At 39.9% G+C, this 25,196-nt stretch overlaps 1 protein-coding gene across 3 annotated transcripts in view; it reads left to right on the forward strand.

The window, feature by feature from the left end:
- Positions 1-25,196, forward strand: part of Kcnh5 (potassium voltage-gated channel subfamily H member 5) — a 294,555-nt gene that overhangs the window by 74,408 nt on the left and 194,951 nt on the right. For 2 of the 3 annotated variants that reach the window (XM_057782948.1, XM_057782949.1), the window contains exon 7: positions 11,576-12,002. In XM_057782948.1, coding sequence (XP_057638931.1) covers positions 11,576-12,002 — 427 coding nt within the window. Of the gene's footprint in view, positions 1-1,454; positions 1,479-8,756; positions 8,767-10,501; positions 10,510-11,575; positions 12,003-25,196 lie in introns of all 3 variants that reach the window. The other variant, XM_057782950.1, reaches the window with a different exon arrangement.

Raw genomic sequence — 25,196 nt, forward strand, 5'->3', positions numbered from 1 at the left:
TTAGAAAGGGGTCAATTTGAGAGAAGTGCTTCAGGAAACAAGGCTTCTCATTCCGAAGCTCTAGCTGTTTCGGGATTTGCAGATCTTCACCTGACTGTTCTGTTATTAATCTGGCTCACTCAGTGTTGCCCTCAACTTTTACTCTCCTCTCTACCTCCTCCCTTTTTTTTAAGTCTGATGATCAATCCTACATCCCAACCGGTCTGGAGCACAAAACTTGGAGGTTAAGTCCCTCCCCCTGCTTCTCTCTCTCTCTCTCTCTCTCTCTCTCTCTCTCTCTCTCTCTCTTCCCCTCTCCCCTTCTCCCCTCACTCCCTCCCTCCCCCCCTCTCTCAGATGATCTTTGTATTAGTGCATTTGGTAGAGGAAATGACATTCCCCTGTGTGGGTGGGTCTCTTTTAGTATGCTAAGAATCCAGAGGAACAAAGGTAGAGGAATTCCTCTTTCTCCTCTTCCTCCTCTTCTTTTTCCTCTTTTTGTCTTGATCACATGATCAGGTATTTCATCTCATTTTGTCTTGCTCATAGACTAGGAGTAATAAGACAGTTCTTATTCTCAGTCTTCACATTTGGTTGGAATTATGCTATTGACTCTTCTGGCTGGGTCTTTGGTTTACAGATGGTAACACGTGGGACTGTAAAGCCCCTGTAATCATGTGTACTAATTTCCCAAATGTCTTTCTTGACAGATAGATAGTAGAGGTCTCTGTAGAGCTGTAGACATGTCTCTTGATGTATGTACTACCTTACATATCTGTAATTCTTCCTCTTTTTAGACTGTCTCCATTTTTTAATTGATTTTTTATTGAGCTTTACATTTTTCTCTGCTCCCCTCCCTGCCTCTCCACTCTCCCCTTCAGCCCTCCCCCAAGGTCCCCATGCTCCCAATTTACTCAGGAGGTTTTGGCTTTTTCTACTTCCCATGTAGATTAGATCTGTGTAAGTCTCTCTTAGTGTCCGCATTGTTGTCCAAGTTCTCTGGGATTGTGGTTTGTAGGCTGGTTTTCTTTGCTTTATGTTTAAAAACCACCTATGAGTGAGTACATGTGGTAATTGTCTTTCTGGGTCTGGGTTACCTCACTCAAAATCATGTTTTCAAGCTCCAGACATTTTTCCTGCAAAATTCAAGATGTAGTTATTTTTTTCTGCTGTGTAGTACTCTATTGTATAAATGTAATTCTATATGTAGGTCTCTTATTAGCTCTGTTTCCCTGGAAAACTCTAGGTTATACCCTGTCCTAGCTTTTTTCTTCTTTACTGTGGTAAAACACTGACCCAAAGAAACTTGGGATGAAAGGATTTGTTTACACTGCACTTTCTTGTCATAGTCCACCATCAAGGGAGTCAGGGCAGGAACTCAAGTAGGAGCCAGGGCAGGGACCATAGTAGAAAACCATTTACTCATTTGCTGTCCATCACTTGCTCAGCTTGCTTTTGAATCCCAGGACCATCAGGCCAGGAATGTCCCCTCCCCCATTGTGGTCTGGACCACCTCACATCAATCAAGAAAATGCCTTACAGTCTTGCTTACAGGCCAACCTGATGGAGGCAATTCCTCATTTGAGGCTCACTCTTCCCTAGTAATTCCAGTTTGTGTCAAGTTGATAAAAACCAATAGGCACCTATACTTAACTTCTCTACTTTTTATTTGCTTACATAGCTAATTGCAATAGCTTTGGTCTTTTTCTGTTTCAAATTTCATTGCCTGTTACTTTTTTATGCCAGAATTTCTTGGACCAATTATCAGTGCTATGTAGCAAGAATCCAAACTTCCTTGATGAAGGGAGTAGCTATGACAAGTCTCTAAAGTCTCTTTAGTTTAGAAGATGAGTAGGAATTCATGAGGCAAAAGAAGCAGTTGGAAGGTTAGAGAAAGAGTTTTAAACAGGATACTTGAAGTTCCCTCAGGGGAAAGAGAATACAGCATTTTTGAGGGAAGGGAAGGAATCCTTTATGAACAGAGTAGAGAGAGCAAGAGACAGCTGCAGAGTGAGACTTGGGGAAGGTGGGCAAAGGTGGGCTGTGGTACAGAGTTTAGATTTGATCATAAAGCCTGAAAATCTATTGAAGAAGGATTTCAAACATCCTTCAACTTTGTTGGAGAAAGCATATAATATACATATAATGTTTGGAGAAAGCAAAGGTTTTAGTTAATATACCTCACTGTAGCCTGCTATTTTGACCAGACTTTGTATTTGTTGTTGACCTACTAGATATTAAAGTCTCTTCTCAATGAGAAGCATTAAAAATGTTGGTAAATTATTGTTGCAAAATGGAACCATCCCTTTCTTTACCTGTTGTATGTATGTATTTATGTATATATGTATCATCTATCTATCTATCTATCTATCTATCTATCTATCTATCTATCTATCTATCTATCATCTATCTATCTATGCAAGTCATTGTGATTCAGTAAGAATACAAATTGTCTAAAGCAAGTGTCATTTACAAGTCATTTAAATTCAGATCCCCTACTGAAGGATGCGGCTAATGCTTGGAGTAATTAGGATTATTTCCCTATGGAGCTCTTGGTAGCATGAGTCAGAGAAGTAAGTTCGGAATAGAAAGTAGGCAATAGAATTTGTTATCTGGGTTAGAGGTTCAGATAACAAATGTAGCTTGCAATTTTCTCTCAGTCTTTCAATTGCACTCTACGAAAAGAAATGGAAATGGACTATGGAGTCATTCATGTATAAAATCTATTTCGAATAAGAGCCCAATACTTATGAAACAAAGCTTATTATTGTTTTGTGGTTTCTCTCCAGTTTCCTGATGTAGTTTACTTGTGAAAATTGAATATCTATTAATTATTTACTACAATATCAATGCTGGATGAGTCAGAAATTATTATGAGAGACTTATATACTTATTATTTTATTCCTTTCTTGGTGTACTAATTTTCCAATAAACATTTGAGTACCTGCCATGTGTTAAAATACTACAGGCTGACTTGTGGATTCAAGAATGAAAATAATATCACGGGCATGTACAACCACAAAGGCAAATATCAGGATGGAAATGTGTAGGCCTTTTTGAGGTTATGTAGTGAAATGACCTGCTCTGAATAGGGACGGAATGGTTCTCTGAGGATGATGACTGGCTGAGCTGTAAAGTATCAATGGAACCATGTAGGCTAAGGATAGGGACATGAAAGACTTGTGGAACATTCTGTCTATGACAAATGACAAATGCCCAGTCCTCATGTGAGGAGGCCCGGTCTATTCAGTGGATCAGTAGTAAGATGGTTCGGGAACAGAACAGCAGTGGAGATTGAGGCTGGAGGGGTAAGCATGGGCTAGATCAAGGGTGCAAAGTTTGGAGTAAGTCCAATCTGTGATGGTAAGCTGGCAGTGATTCTGACAATGAAACTGTTTTTATAATGTTCACAACAGGATACATGTACTCAAATAAATTCCTTGAAGCTTTAGAAACCCTTCTAGGTGTAGGAGAGCAGCTCATATCGTGGTGACAGTCGAGATGGAGAAGAGTAGATGTTTGACAGATCCTTAGGGGTCAGAACTAGTAAAATTTAAAGGTAGGTTAGGAGAAAGGGATGTTAAAAAAGATGACAAGGATACTCCTTGGTGATTTCTTAATTAGACAACATCTTTAAGACAGTGAAAGTGGAATAATATTATTTTTACTAAGAGATATATAAAGTGTTTACATGTTTATGGGAAAATAGAATGAGGAATAGAGTAGAGACATTTTAAAATACAGGTAGTAAATAATGTTATAAATTATATAACATAGTTGCTTGGTCGTTGAGAAATGCATTGAAGGTGACTAGTAAATTTGTATTAAAAACAATCTTTTCTAATTTATGGCTTCCCGAATAATTCTTATTCAGGTATAAAGAAAGCTGGTAGTTGTTGAGGATTCAGATTTTGATAGATAGAGTATAAGAGGAGCAAGAAGTGCTAAGGATTTTCTAGTGTTGACGTTATTAAAATCATAGTGCTGCATAAAAAGAGAAATAGAGATTTCAGAGGATTGAGAGACTGAGGGAAAATATCTGTTTCCTGGCTGGAATGGAACGGTTGCATTTTGTGTAACTGTGTCACTGAACTTAACAGAAAAGAGCATTGTAATCAAACAGAAAAAATTTTCAATCCAAGGTTACTGAGGCTGCAGCAGATATGATGTGTTTCATGTGTGCCTGTCCATGGGCATGGGTGTTATGAATTGGGAAAGTCGTTGCATATAAATTAGCAGACGACCCCTGATGCTAGTTTACTGAAAGAACTGTTCGCATGGGTACTATTTAAAGTAATGATGAGATTTTAGGCAAGATTAGATTCCCTAAATACTTTTAAGTTTTGTGTAGTCATAACTTCGAGTTCCCTGTTTTGGAGAACTGATTATTATGAATCTTGCAAATTATGGTGATAGCATAATTTCTTCTGATGTAATAGACAATTGATACCTAATAATTGTATATTAAATATGTCTCAATTTGCAGGCCCATGTGCCTTACCTATTTGGTGATTTGGGTTTAAATCTATTGTATCAGATAGGTATTTTCTCTGCAGTTTAAGTATTTTATTTTAACTTGTAAGCGATTAGTCTGTGGTTTGAATAAGTAGTTCTGAGCTGGGCTGTTGGGCTTATGTCAGGCGAGTTCACCTATATCTCACTAGCCAGCTACTGAACCGACTGCAGCTGAGGTGGTGGAACTCAGTGATGCAAAGGCACTTCTGTGTGCTTCTATGGCCTCTCATCCTTCCAAAGCTTAGCTGATCTTTCTCACACAGTAACCGGGTTGGCTTCTAAGGCCATGAGTAGAATTGTGCAAGGGATTTGTGGTCAAGGTTTGGAACTGATACAATGGCATTGATATCACTTTCTGCTGGATACAACAGGCCAGAAGACTGGCTCAGATTCGATGGCTCTGAGAGTAATCCTATCTGTTAATGGGAGGGTTGCAAATTGCTTTGCAGGGGAGAACTGATATAGGAAGAAAAATAATCCCAGGTGTTTTTTTTTAATGATCTGTCCCAGAATTCTGTGTTGCAAGATGGCAAGGTATAAGTGAAAAGTTACGCAACAGGGAACGGTATCTAAATTTCTGTTCTTTCATCCTCCTTTCATTTTCATGTAATATCTTTATTATTATTAATTATTATTCACAGGAAAGTCTTTTGATTATTCTTCTTATGTTTACACAACAAGGAAAGGAAGGAAGAAAGGAAGAAAGAATATTGGCTGAATTACTTCCCTACTATTGTTACGACGATCAACTGAATGAATACATACGTGTTTTAGATATTTTTATCACTGCAAGAACTTGTTCTCAGAAGTTGTTAATGTGGAAATCCAGAAACCAAGGAAAGAGTTAATAGCATGGGGATTTCTCTTGCTCTAGGGTGTTCCTTGCTCTACTATGGCCTTGGGGAGGTGGGCTTATCAAGAAAGGAAACTGGAAGATACTGAAGGTGGATGAGAGGAATCAGAGTTCCCCAGTAACCCCACTGTGTTCTATTATGCATTTGCTGTGTTTGATTATTTTTTCCACCAAAAGAGCCTCAGGGATTTGGGCTGTGAGATCTCACAGGTTATAAAAAGGTGGAAAGCTATGGGTGTAGAGGAGGATACAAAAGAACTGCGAAGTTTGGAGTAAAATAAAGCAGAGATGCATGAACAGGCAACACTGGCAGAAGGTAGAGAATCAAATATGTCGGGCTGTGGTGGCGCACGCCTTTAATCCCAAAACTCGGGAGGCAGAGGCAGGCGGATCTCTGTAGTAGGGGCTGTGGGCCTCTTCCCACAGCCCAGCTCATGGCTGCCTAGCTAGCTTATGCCCCAAAATAACGACACACAAACTGTATTCTTTTAAACACTGCTTGACCCATTTCTGTTCATATGTGTAGCACCCCAAGGTGCGCTTACCGGGAAGATTCTAGCCTACGTCCATCCTGGGTCAGAGCTTCATCGCATCTGCTCTGGAGAGGAGAGCATGGCGTCTGTCTCTCAGAGGAGCTGCCCTGCATCTGAGCTCACTTCCTCTTCCTCCCAGCATTCTATTCTGTCTACTCCACCCACCTAAGGGATAGCCTATCAAATGGGCCAAGGCAGTTTGTTTATTGACAAATGACCTTCCTCCATCAGATCTCTGTGAGTTGGAGGCCAGCCTGGTCTACAAAGGGAGTTCCAGTACAGACTCCAAAGCTACAGAGAAACCCTGTCTCGAAAAACCAAAAAAAAAAAAAAAAAAAAAAAAGAAATTGTCATGAAAAGTTTGTATAGACTAGGAAAGAAGACTTTGAACATAAGACAGTAAAAGTATTCATATTATCAGAGGAGTAAAATTAAAGTTACCAGCGAATTAAATCCAATTTGTGGTCCATTGTAAAGGCCATAGGAATGAAACATAAGATTAGAAAGTGCTTTGCTTTAGATACAGAGTTTGGCTGGTCCTGCTCTCTAGTAATAGGGTGAGTGAGGAGTCATTCATCTGAACTCATGCCTGATGATACGTTAGGATCACAGGCAAGACCATGGGCTGTGTCTTCCAATGTACTTTAGGAAAAGCACATCAACATTAGGGATGTGGCTCATGGAACTTCACAAAGCAAACCCACCCCATCACTACTCCTCCCCCAACAATGAAAGCTAATATCCTCACTTCTAACCACATAGGATAATTTAGCTTCTTTTTGAACTTTGTATAAGTGGAATCATATAGTATATGCCCTTTGGTGTCTTATTGATTTTGTTTACTATGGTATTCTTATACGTGTTCTTGTTATTAAGTATAATTTTAGTTTATTTTTAGATAGTACTCTACTGATTGAAGATAGTATACCATATCCATTCTTCTGGGATGGACATTTGGCTTTAGGTTATTCTGAGTTTTATTCATAATGATTGCATGAGATTCATTTTGATACGAAATAAGGAAGAATTTCTAAACAAAACCAACCTAGTTATTTGTCTATTACTTTGGATAACAGTTTCTGATTTAATAAAACAATGAATGAATTGAACACTGAATGCAAGTTCAAAGGTGAAGTTTGGCATTGCCTTTGGTAGCATGAAGTCTGGTGCACTATCGGCTACACACAGAAATAGCGGGAAGTGACATGTAGTGCAGACAAAGGTGGATATGTGGTCATTAGGGCACAGAAGAGGAGTGCATTTAATCGTAGGTGCCTGACAAGGCCTGAGAGGACGTGTTAAGTGCTGGTGTTTAGCAAGTTTCGGATTGTTGAGACTGTGTGGGCTATGTGGACAGGAAGACTGCAAAGCAAGCATTTGTTGTGAATGTGTTAAGAGAATGTGTTAAGAATCTGGACAGCTGGGCCTGGATGGTGCTTGTACTGTTTGCTTGCTGTGACCTCGAAGCCTCTCTGCCATCCTGTGAGCAATGAAGGTCAGAATCCCACTAGCATAAAATGAAATGGCTTGCTACGTGTCCCAGGAGTATGTGCCTCCACAGACCTTTCCCTGCGGACCTTTGCTGTGACTGAGCCCTGCTAAGGAGGCTTAGGTATGTCATCTTTTAGGCATGCCCTTAGAGATTCCTCCTCAAATAAGCCAGTTTTCAGTTGAGTGCATGCGGTCTTGGCATAGTGAACTTTGTGAAATGACTGAACTTTTCTGGACCACATTTTCATGATATTTATCACATAGAATTGTTTTGGAGAATAAATGATTTCACATATGGAAACCACTGAGAACAGTACCAAATGCATGGTATTCATTGTTACCTAGTCTATCTTTTTGAAGCAGCAGGAAATGGTCCAGCTTTTTGCTTGGCTGACTGCATGAGGTGCATGACAAATGGCTGTGGATGTCTTTGGTATATCTCTCCATTCATGTCATTCCAACCATGAACCAGGCTGCTCGTCTTAGATTTGTACAGAATGAACTCACCCTCGCTCATGGCCTGTGTATTGTAACATAGCTGTAACCTGCTCAGTCTCTGTTTCTTTAACTCCTTCCCCATTTAAGGGGCACAGTATATATAGAACATGTGGCCTGGTCAGTGCAGAGATAGTGAGAATTTCTTTACCATATTTATTTCTGAGATCTTTTCTTATAATGCAAAGTTCCACTGATGGCTTCTTCTTCACATTATGCTGCCAAGTCAGTTTGTTAGCTATAACTAAAGGATTCTGGATCCATTCCTATATTTGCTTATTCTAAAATTGACTCCTTCATTTATTGACTGAACTGACTGATTAAAGTAATTTCAACTGGCAGCATGGTAATTGACGATAGAGAAACTCTTCAAGGAGTTTACAGTTTCCTGGCATGTCATTCATGGAGAGATTTGTAATAAAGTGTGATTGTGACAATTGTTTTACTAAAGATGTGCAAAGAGTGTATGATATCACAAAGCTAAACACCCAGTTCTCAAGGGGAAGAGAAAGTGAGATCATGACAACAAGCATAGCGGAGGGGAGAATATTTGCCATGTCATAAGATCCTAGCCACCAAGAAAATGGAAGGGAAGGATTATCTAAGCAGAGGGAATGAACCAGCTGCAACATGGCATGGGGCAGCCTGGGATTTTGGCCACAATGCCAAGTAGATCCTGCAACTGCCTGACAATCATACAGAGGAGTTGCTGGGGTGGATGAGGACCAGGCCATTAAGGATTCACATGTTATAGTGGGGAAGTAATAGTTAATCCCATGAATAACAAGTTAGTAGAAAATGGTTTTAGGTCAGAAAGAGACATGATTAGACAGCTGTAACTTTTAAAGACTGATTCTGGTAGCTTGTACAGTGTGATTTGGGACCTATAGGAAGGGAGGGGTCATCCGAGTACAACAAATACAGCAGTATCAACAATGAGCAGTACAAATCAAAACCTGAATCCATGACTGAGGTATGGCTATAGGAGCAAGCAAGAAAGAAATATTATGATAGATTTGTTGTGTTGGTAAACGTTGCTCTCTTAAACACTTTGAGCAATGAACAGCCTGAAGCTTGTAAAACTGATCTATCAGAAAGAGGAAAGAGTTGAAGCTCAGAGACCAGGTAGGTGACAGTGATGTATATTACAGGACAAGGGGTAAGGGACTGAGTTGGGAGAATGAAACATCCCTGTCCTTTTCAGACCTTTGGAACCCATTGGGGCATCCACATGGAAATTTATAGTAGGCATTTGCCTCTTGTTTAAAAACTCAAGAGTGATTTCTGTTGAGTATTTGGAGAAGTCTTGGGAGGTCATCCAATCCTATGAGTAAGACCAATGAGACCCTAAAAGGGCTAGGGGTACTATGATGAGAACCCAAACTCAGAAAAAATCATGGAGAAGGGTAACCTCCACGTGAAAGATGATTTTTGCAAAGTATGTCAGTTGGGGAGTTGGTTAAAAGCAAGTTAAAAAAACAAAAAGGTTGTTAATAGAACCTATGGCCAAACCTATGCTTGTGAAGCATCATGTATCTTCTAAGTGAAGTTGGACAAGGCTGTGGAAAACAAGCTTTTGAGTAAGTGGCCCTGATAGGAGTTGTGGTTCAGGCTGGCCTGATTCCTTTTGGATCAATTCTCTCTCTATTTGGGACTCCAATCTAGTGAATTCTAATCTGTACATTCTAGCAGGAGCTAGTGGCAATGTATTAGTTCAAATGGGGCAAAAATATCTCCTTTCTTTTTCCTTTTATTTTTAATGGAGAAGAATTCAAGCAGAAATGATTTTTTTTCTGTGCAGCATTTAAAGAGAAGCCCAACCCTTTCTTCACAAATTCAAACTCCCTGAAAAGACAGCATACTCAACAGCATTTAAAACTTAAAAAATTGAACTTTGAGTTTTCATGTATTTCAGTTATGAGTTCCTTCAAACAGAGGCCTGGAGTATTTATCTTAATGTCCCCAGTGCTCACCCAGAGCCTGGCATACAGATGGGCTCCATAAGCTCTTATTTTCTTTCCTGTTTACAATTATACATCTCTGTATTTGAACATTCCTGAGTTGTCTTGAACCTTCTTAGTTTATAACATTGATGCCTCTGTATTGTGCCTGTTTTTCTTCATAATATTCCTTTCTTTCTTCCCTCCCTCCCCCTTCCTTCCTCTTTCTTTCTTTCTTTCTTTCTTTCTTTCTTTCTTTCTTTCTTTCTTTCTTTCTTTCTTTCTTTCTTTCTTCTTTTTTTCTTGTGTTTACATATCCATGTTTGTGTATATATCGAGGAACTGTTCCTCCTCAAACACTGTCTACCTTATTTTCATTTTATTTTATATTTTGTGATAGAGTCTCCCACTGGAAACTGGATCCATCTCTTTCTGCCTCCCCAGTGCTGTGATTTTTCCATACCTCACCTCTTCTACATGGTTTCTAAGGGTTGAACTCAGGTTCTCCACACTGGAGCAGCAAGCACTTTACAGACTGAGTTGTGCCCTCAGCTCTAATTCAGTTCTCTTAACTACCAAAAGTTCAGCATCTTGTTTTCACTCCAAATGTTCAAGTGAAATGGGAGTTTATTTCAAGGCTGTTTATATGTCACAGCATCTGAGAGCTGGCGAGGGAAATTGAGGCCAGCCTAAAGAAAGCCAGGTGGAGATGAAGCTGCCAAAATGACCCGCTACTTCTCACAGCTTCAGGATCTGTTGCTTCTGCATCTTGTGTTTTGGTTTCCTTTTCTCTTCAGAATTTTCATGGTAAAAAAAAAAGTATAATAGAGCAGATGCATTTCCCCCCTTAAATGTCATGAGCTTCACCATTCTGGGATTAGAATCTTGTTATTGTCATCTCTGTTCTGCCTCATCAGTCCTTCTGTTGATCAGAGTAGGTGATGGTGGCCGCTCTCTCTACCATCTGGGAAACAGAAGTCATGATAAAAAGGTCATGGCCTTTACTTGATTTTCAGGTGAGAGCTTCCCATGCCATTGCTTTAATTTTCCTCTGTTTTACAATCTGTACCAGGATGCGTTTTTCCTGCCCCTCCATCGCGTCCGCAGGTAGCTTATCATATGCTTCCCGAAAAAGTGACTATGGGACCTTCCTTGAATTTGATAAAATTCTCAACATGTTGTGAATGTCTTGCTGTTCTTCCTCTAGATATTTTCTCTCTATGACTATTACTAGAGGGTGAAGGAAGTTTGGAGTCTGTGGACCAACCCTAGGTTTACCTGTTCATCCAGGCTGGGACAAAACATAGTGGAAATAATGATGACCTTTGCTTCCTGTGCCCAAATGCACAGAAGTGTTTATTGTTTTCTTGCTGGGGAGACCGGGTTTCCTTATTCAGAAGGTGCAGCTTCAGCACCTAGACAGTAAGGAGTAAATGGAAACTTTCATAGCAAGAGAAAAGAAAGAGCTTGGATTGACCACCTCTTTATCTACTCTGTGCAGAAAGCTTTGGAAAATTGTACTTCTCTTAGATTGAACAGTTCCTAGCTAATAGAATCTTGTTTCAGTGAGTAAATTTTGAAAATATTTTTTTCCTGGGTAGGATGGAATTTGCATTTTAAAGAAAAATATTTATCATTTCGGCTTTTCCTTGCTTACTTAAGATTGGAGTTTTCTTATGTGTATGTTTTTTTATATAATTGGGTAGCCAAATTCATAAAAGTGCCTATTATATTGTTTCCTCATGTCATTTTTTAAATTATTTGTGCAGGGAATCAGCAGTCTCTTCAGTTCTCTAAAGGTGGTGCGCCTCTTACGCCTGGGCCGTGTTGCTAGGAAACTGGACCACTACTTGGAGTACGGAGCTGCGGTCCTCGTGCTCTTGGTGTGTGTGTTTGGATTGGTTGCCCACTGGCTGGCCTGCATCTGGTACAGCATTGGAGACTACGAGGTCATTGATGAGGTCACCAACACCATTCAGATAGACAGCTGGCTCTACCAGTTGGCCTTGAGCATTGGGACTCCATATCGCTACAATACCAGTGCAGGGACCTGGGAAGGAGGACCCAGCAAGGACTCTCTGTATGTGTCCTCCCTCTACTTCACCATGACGAGCCTTACAACCATAGGATTTGGAAACATAGCTCCGACCACAGATGTGGAGAAGATGTTCTCGGTAGCCATGATGATGGTTGGCTGTAAGTACCTCTTTTCTTTCTCTGTTAGAAATGATTTCAGTCTGTGAATCTTCTTTTTTTCTGGTTCCAAACTCTGATGGGATTGAAATGATCTACTTTTTCTTAAAGGTTTTAATTGAAACCATTTGCAATTGGTTTACTTTTGATTCAGCCCTAGGAAATAAAAATGCCAGGAATGTCTTTCATTCTTTAGAATGCATTAGCACATGAAAAACAGTGTGGGGAGGATGATAGGAAACTCAGGCTGGAAAGTCTGTGATTTGATTCCATGCATGGTGTTGTACCTGGCAGCTCTGGGGAAGGAACTAGCTCTGGTATCTAGACAGGAGGAGTCTGGCACATTCTGTAGGTTTTGTTGGCAGTCAGATTTCTAAAAAAGCAGATGGGACATGATGTAAGACCATAAGTTAGGAAATATTTTAGTCAATAACTGAAATTCTGAATTAAAGTGGACTTCAGGATACAGTGTGATGCATTCTTTTTAATCATGAAGACTAATGAAACAAAATTTGTAAATGTCTTTTGACAAACACTGTAGTCAGTTGAGCTTGTGAGAGGGAATGAAAGGACTGGTGAACTGGAGACCTTTAGCATGGACAAAGGTCCAAGAATCAGTATGCATGCCTGACTAGGGTGGCTTGGTGATGTTCTTGAAAGCAGAATGCCATTTCAAAGAGCTAAAGACCATGTGCTCTGCCCCCACATTCTGACTGAATGACATCAGAGTTCCAGACATGAAAGTGGTGCAAACCTTAGATGCCGTTTCAAAATGTCTTGAAGGAAAGTTTTCAGGCATTTCCACCTTCAGGCTGGCCCACATGACTCATTCAAGCCTAGTTCAGACACCTAGAGTAACTTTTAAGAGTGCTGTGTTGAAGATGAGACCATGATTAACATACATGATAGCCATTGAAGTCATTATCATTGATGTTTCTTTTTTCGTTTTTTCTCCCTTGTGGCTCCAAATTATAGAGCTTCAGATATGGGCATTCACAGGAAAGATCTGGAAGTTGAGGGTCATTGGTTGGCCTAAACAGTGAATAACTTGAGTCTAGGCCTTTATACTTTAGTGTGGGGAAGCTCTTAGAGCATCAGTGTTAGCAAGTGTTCAGTTCCCCAATGTAATCATCATGTAGAGAACCAAGAGACAAGAATACCCAGGTTCTAAGTGTGGATTGGGGTTTCAGTGAAAAGGGCATTAGAATACAAGTGTTATCTATTCCAGGGGCCTTCAGAGATGTCCCATGATGAATCCATGATAAATTAAACTGATACTCATATCAAAAAGATATTTGGGCAATAATGTGATAAAGAAAACATTCTGTCAAATGTAGAATCCAACACTATGCTGCTTTTAATGCTTAGGAAATACATGTTGTTTGATTCTTATGCAGACCTAGAATTTGGTAACCTTTTTATTTTGAATAATGACCATGTGTACTGCCCGAACTTCTGCCTACTGTGAAGATGTTCCTTTGTCAGGGTCTTTCAGGGTTATCCTAGAAAGGGGTTGTAAGGCTACAGCTGTCCACTTCTGAGTGGTGCCTACAGTAAAATAGGCCCTAGTCTCCTCCTCCATCAATCCACCACAGGGAACACCCCACGAGGTAATTGGTGCATACTTGGCAGCAGACAGCATTGTAATGGGAGTAGAAACCATAAGCATTTGGCTAACTTCTCCGTGTAACTTGCTTATGCTCTGGGAACCTGCTCAGGCCCAATCATGTATAAACCACTTCCATCTGATAATAGACTGCTGTATGCATATGCTACTCTAGGGATTGATGGGTCAGGTAACACCCAGCTCATGAAGGGCATCCATCCAAGGTCTCATGGTAGCTTGGTGATCCATTGTCAAACATCCTGTTTCTACTAAGGCCCAAGAGCTGTCTCTCAAAGGGAGAATAGTTATCTGCAGATGGTGGTAGAACCTTGCTTTAAAGGCTCTAAACAGCATTCCTACTTGACACTGATACCTCAAGAACCATTGTGGGTCTATTGGATCATATGGTCCAAGTGGTAATGCAGCCTGCACAGCAGCCTGGACCTGTTGAAGAACCTTCTGTTCCAGGACCCACTCAAAACTAGAAGCTTTCTGAGTCAAAAAGTAACATACCCAAGGGAGGAATTCATTATCTCCAAAATCCAAATAGGCCTAATAATTGTTGCACTACTATCTTAGTGGTAGGAGGGGCCAGGTACCATAACTTATCCTTTACCTTGGAAGGAATGTCTCTGAAGGCCCCACATACTGGATTGCTAAGTATCTCAATGAGGTAGAAGGCCCCTGCAGTTTGATTGGATTTACTTCCTATCCTCTGATGTGTGTGTACATTGCTAATGAGTTCAAAGCGGTTGCCATCTCCTTCTCACTTGGTCCAATCAACATGATGTTGTCAATATAGTAAACCAATGTAGTATTTTGTGAAAGAAACAGATGATCAAAATCTCTTCAAACTAAGTTATGACACAGGGCTGGAGAGTTGGTATAGGCCCGAGGTAAAAACAGCAGTTTCATGCTGGCCTTGCCAACTGAAAGCAAACTGCTTCTGGTTGTCTTTATGGATAGGAACTCAGAAAATGTCATTTGCTAGATCAATAGCTGCATACCATGTACCAGAAGATGTGTTTAGGTGCTCAACTAAGGAGACCACACCTGGTACAGCAACCACAATTGGAGTCACTACTTGATTGAGTTTTCAATAGGCAGCAGTCATTTTCCATGATCTACCTCTTGTAAACAGAGACTGCACTTTTGTTTCCTGGCTGCCCAGACCCAAATTATCACACAGAAACTATATTAATTACTACATTGTTTGGCCGATGGTTCAGGCATATTCCTAGCTAGCTCTTATATCTTAAAAGAACCCATTTCTACTAATTTGTGTATTTCCATGAGGCTGTGATTTTCCAGTAAGGATCCTGTGTCTTTTGCCTTCAGCGGCTACATGGCTATAGTCTGCCTGACTCTGTCTTCTTTCTCCCTGCATTCAGTTTAGTTTTTCCACCTATCTATATTCTTCCCTGCCATAGACCAAAGTGGTTTCTTTATTAAAAAATGGTAATAGTATATATTCATAGCATACAGAGAAGAATCCCACATCAACCTGTCTTCTGCATTGACCAGATAGGAGAGTTAAATGAAAGTGTGGTGGGAACGGCCACCCATGCATCTTTTAAGTCCTTAATGGTGGCACTAATTCCTGTAATTCCTACAGGAATGCAACACTGGTTTTGATTCAGTTCACTCTTCTCTTTGGCAGAGGCAACTCTAAAGGGTCCATGTAATCTAGGTCTTTCTAACCATAATATCCCTCTCTCTGCAAGACAGGGAACCAATGTGAAAATTCTGCCAACTTCTAATAGTACCTATCCCAATTATACATTCTGATGTGCAAGTGTGTTTGTGATTTATCAACTTGGACTCCTTTTGACTATTTCTAGTTTGAAGGTATTACAGATAAAGGTATTTACCAGTGTAAATAGATTTTTATATGGATATAAGTTCTTAGTTTTCTGTAATAATGTCTAGAATTAGCAGTATGTATATATTTAGATTTTAAAGAACTTGCTAAACTCTTCTTCAGGATGGGTAGCCTAGAATAACACTTTATAACACAATCAAAGTAAAATAAAGAAGTTGAAACACATTCTTATTTCCTTTGTTCCTCAAGTCCCAAGGCTGGGAAGCATTCTCGATGCCTGATTTTCTCAAATGTTATATCCGCTTATAACAAAACCCTTTGATTTGACCTTCAAACTACATTTAATTGCTTCTCTGTGCTTCCACAGCTTACCACCTAAGACCAAATCAATGTTGTTGATATCACAGACCCTTAGCATAGTCTCCTATATTTTCCTTCTATTGCTATTGCTGCCCTAGAAACTCTGTTTAGTGACCCCTTTAAAGTAAATATACAGCACCATTCTTCAGCGTAGATGTCTCCAATGTACACAAACAAAACCTACATTACTTACTGCTTCCCCATGCATGTAGATATTTATTTTATTTCCTTTTTATTTGTTCTTTGAGAACTTCAAACAATGTGTTTTTGATGATATTCACATCTCCAATCCCTCCCAGGTCTGATGGCTATTCTTGGTTGTTGACTGCATCTGGAACTACCTAAAACCCAAGTGGCTGGGCACACCTGTGAGGAATCATTTTTAATTAAACAATTGCAGTGCCATACCTACTACTGTAGAAGCTTCCTAAAATAAATATGCAAATGGATATAAAAAGTGTTGAAATGGAGTTACCCTAAGCTTGACAACAATGGCTCTGTTTGATACCTCAGACTAACAAATAAAAATCCTCAGGGATTTATTTTTATGCCAGGGATGCATTACTTTTTCAGGTGTTGTTGACTAGTGAGGTCCCGTAGATGCCCAAATAATACAGGCTATTGCCAATGCTATTGGTTATCCTTTGGAGCTGATAATAAGATCCTATTGTTGAAGACACAATGTATTTGAGTCACACAAACATGCAGATATCAAGGTGGTACTGATAGGGAAATATCATTCCTACTGGCAAGCTTTCATAATGCTGGGAGGTGCTATCCATGTTACCAAAGGAGGAGAGTGATCATCAGTCTTGCCCAACTGTGAACCCTGGGAGCTACAATAACATCTGGCCTGGAAAGACACTCTCACTGGTGCAATGGTGGCATCAAAATTCTGGGAGTGCTTTAATCTGATTGGATTTCAGTTCCAACTCACAAGAGAAAATCAATTCTTGGCACTATTGTCAGGTCAAGAACCTGTGGCTGATAGGTCATAGCCTTAGGGGAGAACCTAATACTGTTCTATACTATAATAAATGTGCATACTCCTAATTACTGAGATGCAGGTTAATGCATTTCACGCTCCATCAGAGAAGTTCCTGCTTTCAGTAGATATTAATTACCTATTCCGTGTTTATTGGTGAGATCATATCCTACCTTACTCCCTATATCCTCTATTTCTATTCTTCTTGCTCATGTCTGTTTTCTCTTAGCTCATGCTAGGTTTCTAGCTGTCTTTGAGCATTTCAAGCCAAATCTATTACCCTCTACTTATAATACTCACTTCCTTACCTAGTGTTGTGTGATATTATTTCTGGGGAGAGAGGAGCAAATACCTACTCACTGTAGATAGAGAACTGTTGGTAGACCAAAGTATAGATACCAACAAAGTCTAACTTGATGAACCAATAAATTTTATTGGGATTACTTATAGGACTATGGATGAGGGATTACTTAAAAGAGTAAACATAAATGACTCAAAGACAGTTGTGCCACCAGTATTCTACCCCTTAGTATGGGTGACACCTCATAAAAAATAGAAACCTGAAGCACACTGTACAACTTGCAGGCAGCTCAGCTGGTTGGAGGAGGGTAACATTTCCATGTAGCTTAATTTGTTTGAACTTCCTCTGGGCATCAACTAGTCTTTCCTTCTAGAACATTTGACTGGTCTCTGCTTATTTCAGTCAACTTGGCTGATCTGAGAGTATCGCTCAGTTATCTTTGCAGCTTCTAAGTACTTGCCGAAAAAAGGGACTGGTGAATCTAATCAGTTTAAGGGACTTCCTGAAGCTATTGAGTTGTTTACTTCCTCATCTTAAGGTTTCCCTCAGGATGAAATGTTTCATCTTCCCAGAACGTATGGTTTTTTAAAGGTCTTCCCTTGAGATAGAAAGTATAATCCCAGAGAAAACTACCATACAACCCCTATACCCTGAATTTCTGTAGGTCCCAACTGAGTCATGTTTTCATAAGTTTTCTTAAAGCTACCCTGCAGAAACTACCCTAGCGAACACCAGTCACTACCTGCTCCATCATTTACCCATGTTCTTTAAAATGCTTGAGAACTGGAATTGGGTTTACCATGTTTCACTTTTCTTTAAAAATGTCACCTTCTCACGAATAGGGCCTTTGGTTACTGCTTTCTACTTCTTCACCCTCAACCCCTGAACAATTCCAAATTATTCTTTGCTTGATCCTACTGAACTGTGCTATGAGTGAGGTAGAAGAGGACCCAGATTGGGCTTTGATGAAAATCACTGACTAAGGATATGTGCACTCTCAGCCTTGACTCTGATTCTTCTGTGAAGTTTGCAGTCAGCTTACCTACTGATGTGGGATTTCCCTTTGTATTCTGTGATTACCATTAATGAATAAAGGAAAACTGGCTTGGCCTGTTGATAGAACAGAACTTAGGCAGGTTGGGAAAATTAAGTTGAATACTGGGAGAGAGTCAGGGAGAAGCCATGGAGCTGCTGCCAGAGTTAGACATGCCAAAACTTTGCCGGTAAACCACTACCACATGGCAATACACAGATTAATGGAGATGGATTAAATTAATATGTAAGAGTTAGCCAATAAGAAGCTAGAGCTAATGGGCCAAGTACTAATTTAAATAATACAGTTTCCATGTGATTATTTCAGGTCTAAGTTAGCCAGGCGGATGGGAACCAATAAGCGGCCCTTTCTCCAACAACCTACATTTGTTTTTCTTTGGGATTCTAGAAACTCTGGTAGCTGTTTTGGCCCAGCCCAAGTCTCTCAGTTGGCATGTTTGTATAAGGTCTAGGAAGACAACCAGTAGACACACCACTAGTACTTTCTCCCTTCACTCTACCTCTGCATCTACTTCTGTTGGAAATTTTCACCTAGTTCCAATTGTTTTTTCAAAACTTCATGATTCAGAGTTGATTCTATTTTATTCTCATGCTATGTGGATGATTATATCTGCAAGACCTAGATCTTCTTCCCACTCATCTTTAGTTCCTGTCTAGCTTTAAGTCTGGCCATCTTCTTCTTTAGGTTTCTGCTATCTCGTTTAAATGCATGAATAGATATTTTCTCCATCTATTCTGCTACTTAGCTTCCTCCTGCCAACTGGCTTTAAATTTCTTCTTAGGCCTCTGTGTGAGTTCAGCTTCTATAGTCAGATTGTTGCAAGGAAATACATTTTAATATTCTTAGTTCCTCAGTCTTTGGTGATTTCATGGCATATTTCCCTTCAAATAAGCTGAGAAGTTTATAGGAGTCTTTCAGACTCATGAAGGGTTACACCTTACATAGTTCCAGGCTTTATTAGACACCTATGTACAGAATACCAAACATGAATGTTGTAGATACTTGTAATCTTGTTTTTTCTTTTTTCTTTTTTTTGCTCCCAAATAAAATAAGAAAAAAAAATACACCACTACTCGTCTCAGAATTTATTATGTGCAGTCCATTGTCATTGCCAGTTTTAAGGATGTGTGTGTGTATGTGTGTGTGTAAGCATGTGTGTGTGTACATGTATGTGTGTCTGTATAGAAGGAGAAAAGGTGAAAAGGAAGGTGGAAAACTTCATGCTTTCTTTTGTGTTGTCAGTCTGTGTTGCCTGTTTGACAAGTATTACTTTGAACTTTATGACACAATAACTGTGAATAACCTTTTATGAAAAAGTTAATGGACAAGACTACCCAGCATTAGGAACAGGTTCCCAAAAGCCAGTGAAAGTGTTAGCAACCTGCCCCGTTCCCACTTCTACAAGTCCCACAAGTAGACTAACCTATGCAACTGCCATACATATTCAGAGGGCCTCGGCTGGTCCTAGGCAGGCTCCCTAGCCATCAGTTCTTAATACAAGGGAGGAGCTTAGTCTCACCTTGTTGACTAAGGTTTCTGTCCTCTCTGGTTCTGCAACTGTTTAGCCCTAATGAAAACACACACACAGAGGTCAATGTTAATCATAAACTGCTTGGTTTATTAGCTCAGGCTTCTTATTAACTCTTATATTAGCCCATAATTCTTGTCTGTTTAGCCATATGGCTTGATATCTTTATCAGCGAGGCATTCTTATCTTGCTTCCTCTGCGGTTGGGTCACGACTGTAGACTGCTTCTTTCCTCTTCCCAGAATTCTGTTCCCATCGCACCACCTCTACTTCCTGCCTGGTTGCTCCTCCTATACTTCCTGCCCGGTCAATCCACCTCTACTTCCTGCCTGGTTACTCCTCCTATACTTCTTGCCCGGTCAATCCACCTCTACTTCCTGCCTGGCTACTGGCCAATCAGCATTTTATTAAAACAATACAAGTGACAGGATAAAAGACCATTGTCCCACAGCATTACCTCAGCTTGATATGCTCACTAGAAATCCCGTCCTAGTATGGGTGATGACTGGGAAAAGCTGCAGCTATGGAGCTCAATGTCCAGCATGCAGGCAGCTTCACTGAAGAGTCTCCCTTCTCCAGAAATTGCTTACTGCTTGTACAGCCTTTTTGCAGTACCTTAGGAATCCTTTAACTTTCTGAGCTTCTCAAGTCTACAACCTCTGTCCTTGTTCCAGGAAGACCGTTTCTTTTTAGAGTAAATAGTTATGGATCTTTGGCCTATTTCCAGTGTATCTCAGCTACTTACAATGTTCCCATGATCCCAATATATTTTTTTTTTCTGCTACTGGGGAAAATTTCAAACTTAAAAGTCCTTTAATTCTAGGCTCGTCCAATGTGGATAATCCATTTGTGGAGCCTAAATTGATTTCTTGGTTCTTCTTAACATATGTCTTCACTATGTCTATGACTTCAAATATGTCTCTTTCTAGTTTTGACATGTTCTCTGTCTGGAGTAACCGCTATAGTTCTTGGAGTAGCCATCACCCTAACAACATAATCATATTATCTCCAATGCATAATGTGTCCATTTGTGAATGAATATGACGTTCTGTTAGCATTTGTGACTGTTAGTGAGAGAGTATCCTAGCCTTTCAATTCTGCAGCAGTTGTGGAGAACAGCAGATTTGTTTTTGTTAAATCAAGAAGTGGGTAATCTCTTTGCTAATTTGCTCAGTAAATACTTAATGATGCTTTCGTGAAATGGTTTCTAATCCACTTCATTTACATAATCTTGTTATTGAATCCTAATAATTTTCCATTTTCTAAAGATCAGCAGACTGTCTAATTTTGAAGCTATTCATAAAACACCTTAGCACATGGATAATTTGTTTTGATGGCTATAAAACAACAGGATATGAGTGTAGAGTTTTTTTCTAATGTGATTATCCTCTTGTTTTAATGTATTTTTGTGAATCTTCTTCTAAAGATTCATCAAGAAAACAATTTAGTTTATTACTAAATTATCATGCAACTTGCATTTTAGTTGAATCTAACCATCACACAGAGCTCTATTTGCTTCTTTATTAACCTTTCATAAAACAGAGAAACATCAATAAAAAGTAAGTTGTAGATAACTCTCATTTAAAAATAATTAGTATTTTTCTTCATGTATATATCTGTATATGTGAATTTGTTTTAATCTTCTATTGAATGTATTATTAAGTATGCAGATAATATAAATCAAAGGGCCACCTGTTGGACTTTGAGCAATCATTTTACTTAAGATGTCATTTATTCTTTGTATTATTATTTCTATTTATTCTTTCTATTGTTATTTTAGTTACTGGATTGAGGCAGCCTAACTCATATGGTGAGTGAACTCATTCAGCATCTCTGTAGAATTCATAGTAAGAGTCAAACTGAAGTTATGGACTTTCCCCTAAGCCTCTTTATTTTGAAAGAACATCAGTAGAGCATGAAAGACCTAGATATTGAGAAAACATAAGTTAACTGGGTACAAAAGTCTTTTTTTTTTTTTTTACTTATTTATTTATTTTTATTCTTTTTTAATTAAAATTTCCACCTGCTCCCCATTTCCCATTTCCCTCCCCTCCTCCCAAATATTGCCCTCCCCCCACTTCCCTCCCCCTATCCCCACTCCTCTTCTCCTCCCCCACTCCATTCCCCCTCCCTCTCGATACTGAAGAGCAATCCAAATTCCCTGCCCTGCGGGAAGACCAAGGTCCTTCTATCTACGTCCAGAAAGGTGAGCGTCCAAACAGGCTAAGCTCCCACAAAGCCAGTTCATGTATTAGGATCGAAACCTAGTGCCATTGTCCTTGGCTTCTCATCAGTCTTCATTGACCGCCATGCTCAGAGAGTCCGGAATCAACCCATGCTTATTCAGTCCCAGACCAGCTGGCCTTGGTGGGCTCCCAATAAATCAGTTCCACTGTCACAGTGGGTGGGTGCATCCCTCGTGGTCCTGATTTTTTGCTCATGTTCTCCCTCCTTCTGCTCCTCATTTGGACCTTAAGAGCTCAGACCGTTGCTCCTAATTGAGACTCTGTCTCTACCTCGATCCATCGCCAGATGAAGGTTCTAAGGTGATATGCAAGATATTCATCAGTATAGGATAGGGTCATTTCAGGTTCCCTCTCCTTAGTTGCCCAAGGTACCAGCTGGGGACATATTCCTGGACACCTGCGAACCCCTCAAGAGTCAAGTCTCTTGCCAACCCTAAGATGGCTCCCTTAGATAGGATATATACTTCGCTGCTCCCGTATCCATCCTTCCTATATCCCAACCATCCCAATCCTCCGAGCTCCTCCCATCCTCCCCTTCTCATATTTCTCATCCCATTTCCCCTTTGCCCCATGCCACCTCACCCGCAAGTTCCCAGTTTTTGCCCTGGAATCTTGTCTACTTCCCCCTCTCCATGCGGATGACTATATGATTTTCTTTGGGTTCACTTTCTTATTTAGCTTCTATAGGATCACACATTATATGCTTAATGTCTTTTATTTTATGGCTAGAAACCGATTATGAGTGAGTGCATCCCATGTTCCTCTTTTTGAGTCTGGGATACACAAAGGATAAGGAAGCAGAGATGGAAATCAGAGAAGCATCACCCTTCACGATAGCCACAAATAGCATAAAATATCTTGGGGTAACCCTAACCAAGGAAGTAAAGGATCTATTTGACAAGAACTTTAAGTCAATGAAGAAAGAAATTGAGGAGGATACCAGAAAATGGAAGGATCTCCCTTGCTCTTGGATAGGGAGGATCAACATAGTAAAAATGGCAATTCTACCAAGGGCAATTTATAGATTCAATGCAATCCCCATCAAAATCCCATCAAAATTCTTCACAGATCTTGAGAGGACAATAATCAACTTTATATGGAGAAACAAAAAACCCAGGATAGCCAAAACAATCTTATATAATAAAGGATCGTCTGGAGGCATTACCATCCCTGACCTCAAACTCTATTACAGAGCCTCAGTATTGAAAACAGTTTGGTATTGGCATAAAAACAGAGAAGTCGACCAATGGAACCGAGTAGAAGACCCTGATTTTAACCCACAAACTTATGAACACCTAATTTTTGATAAAGGAGCTAAAAGTATTCAATGGAAAAAAGAGAGCATCTTCAACAAATGGTGCTGGCAGAACTGGTTGACAACGTGTAGAAGAATGAAAATAGATCCATATCTATCACCATGCACAAAACTCAAGTCCAAATGGATTAAAGACCTCAATATTAGTCTGAACACACTGAACCTGATAGAAGAAAAAGTTGGAAGTACTCTGCAACATATGGGTACAGGAGATCACTTCCTACGTTTATCCCCAGCAGCACAGACATTAAGGGCAACATTGAATAAATGGGACCTCCTGAAACTGAGTAGCTTCTGTAAAGCAAAGGACACTGTCACTAAGACAAAAAGGCAACCCACTGACTGGGAGAAGATCTTCACCAACCCTGCAACAGACAAAGGTCTGATCACCAAAATATATAAAGAACTCAAGAAACTAAACTTTAAAATGCTAATGAACCCAATAAAAAAATGGGGCACTGATCTGAACAGAGAATTCTCAACAGAAGAAATTCAAATGGCCAAAAGACACCTAAGGTCATGCTCAACCTCCTTAGCGATAAGGGAAATGCAAATTAAAACAACTTTGAGATACCATCTTACACCTGTCAGAATGGCTAAAATCAAGAACACCAATGATAGCCTTTGCTGGAGAGGTTGTGGAGAAAGAGGCACACTCATTCATTGCTGGTGGGAATGCAAACTTGTGCAACCACTTTGGAAATCAGTGTGGCGATTTCTCAGGAAATTTGGGATCAACCTACCCCAAGATCCAGTAATACCACTATTGGGAATATACCCAAGAGATGCCACATCAAATGACAAAAGTATCTGTTCAACTATGTTCATAGCAGCATTGTTTGTAATAGCCAAAACCTGGGTACAAAAGTCTTAAGGACCATCATGTCTTTGGGTCTCTGTGGGTTTTAATTTTCCAAATGTTAAATGGCAGAATTGAATCAATGGTGTTTCCATCACTTTTGAAAATGCCAATGCTCCATGCATCCTAGTGTCCCTTCACGTGGTTACACCATTGTCCATGGGGTGGGGCATAAGATCGTGTGGGAAAGTGACGGTGTCACAAAGAGTTTCATGGCTTATCCCTATAATTCTGTGTCGCTCTGTGGAGAAGAGGAGACTTCTAAGCAGCAAGCCTAGTAAAGAGATGAGAGAGAAGATTGCCAGGGGGTGTTATGAAGGAAAGGAAATATGCTTTTGGGAAGGGAAGTGGGAAGGGTTTTTCCATATAGAATTGTGGCACTGGGAAGACTGAAATGCCTTTGGCTCTGGGCACACAAGACATTTTCACATGTACTTGTGGAAACCTAAGAGGCTGCCTGACCTGGATGGATGCACATCAAGTCTTAAAGGTCAGTTGTCACTCTATTCCAACATTCAGGACATTCTTCCACCAACTGTCATGTAACACACTTGTGCTGTCTCAGGTATAACAATGATGGCTGTGTTACATGGTCTCTTGTGCCTGCTTTAGTGGTGTAGGTAGGAAATGGAGTGTGAGCACACTCAATTTCACTTGGATTTTCATTTTAGCCAGATGGGGAGAGCTTTAAGCCTAATGTTTATTTTGGAAACTGGGTCAGATCTTTGTGCTTGCTCTACCCTTGCCTGTAAGAAAGATGTTTTGCTTTTATCTTCTCTTTTCTTTAATGAACCGAGTATCCCACGAGGCAACACATTTTGTGGAGCTCAAAGTTCATGGTTCTAGGTAGTCTTTTATGGTCAATGCTTTCCGATGTATAGTCCAGTATTTAAAAAAAGACTGTGTGAGGTGCATTCTAGTCCCGACTCCTTATCAAAATAGAACTGCCCTTTGCAGGAATGTTCTTTCATATCCTGTTTCTTTTTATGCCAAGTCACATTTTCACAAGGCCTCTCAGAATCTGTAAAGAACAACAAAGAATATTCTCAATGGTCCATTAGGTAGTCTGGGTGTGGTGCCGAGATCTAGGACTCAGAAAATGAATTACGTATTAGCGAGAAC

Source organism: Chionomys nivalis, chromosome 10 (assembly GCF_950005125.1).
Source record: "Chionomys nivalis chromosome 10, mChiNiv1.1, whole genome shotgun sequence".
Lineage (NCBI taxonomy): Eukaryota > Metazoa > Chordata > Mammalia > Rodentia > Cricetidae > Chionomys > Chionomys nivalis.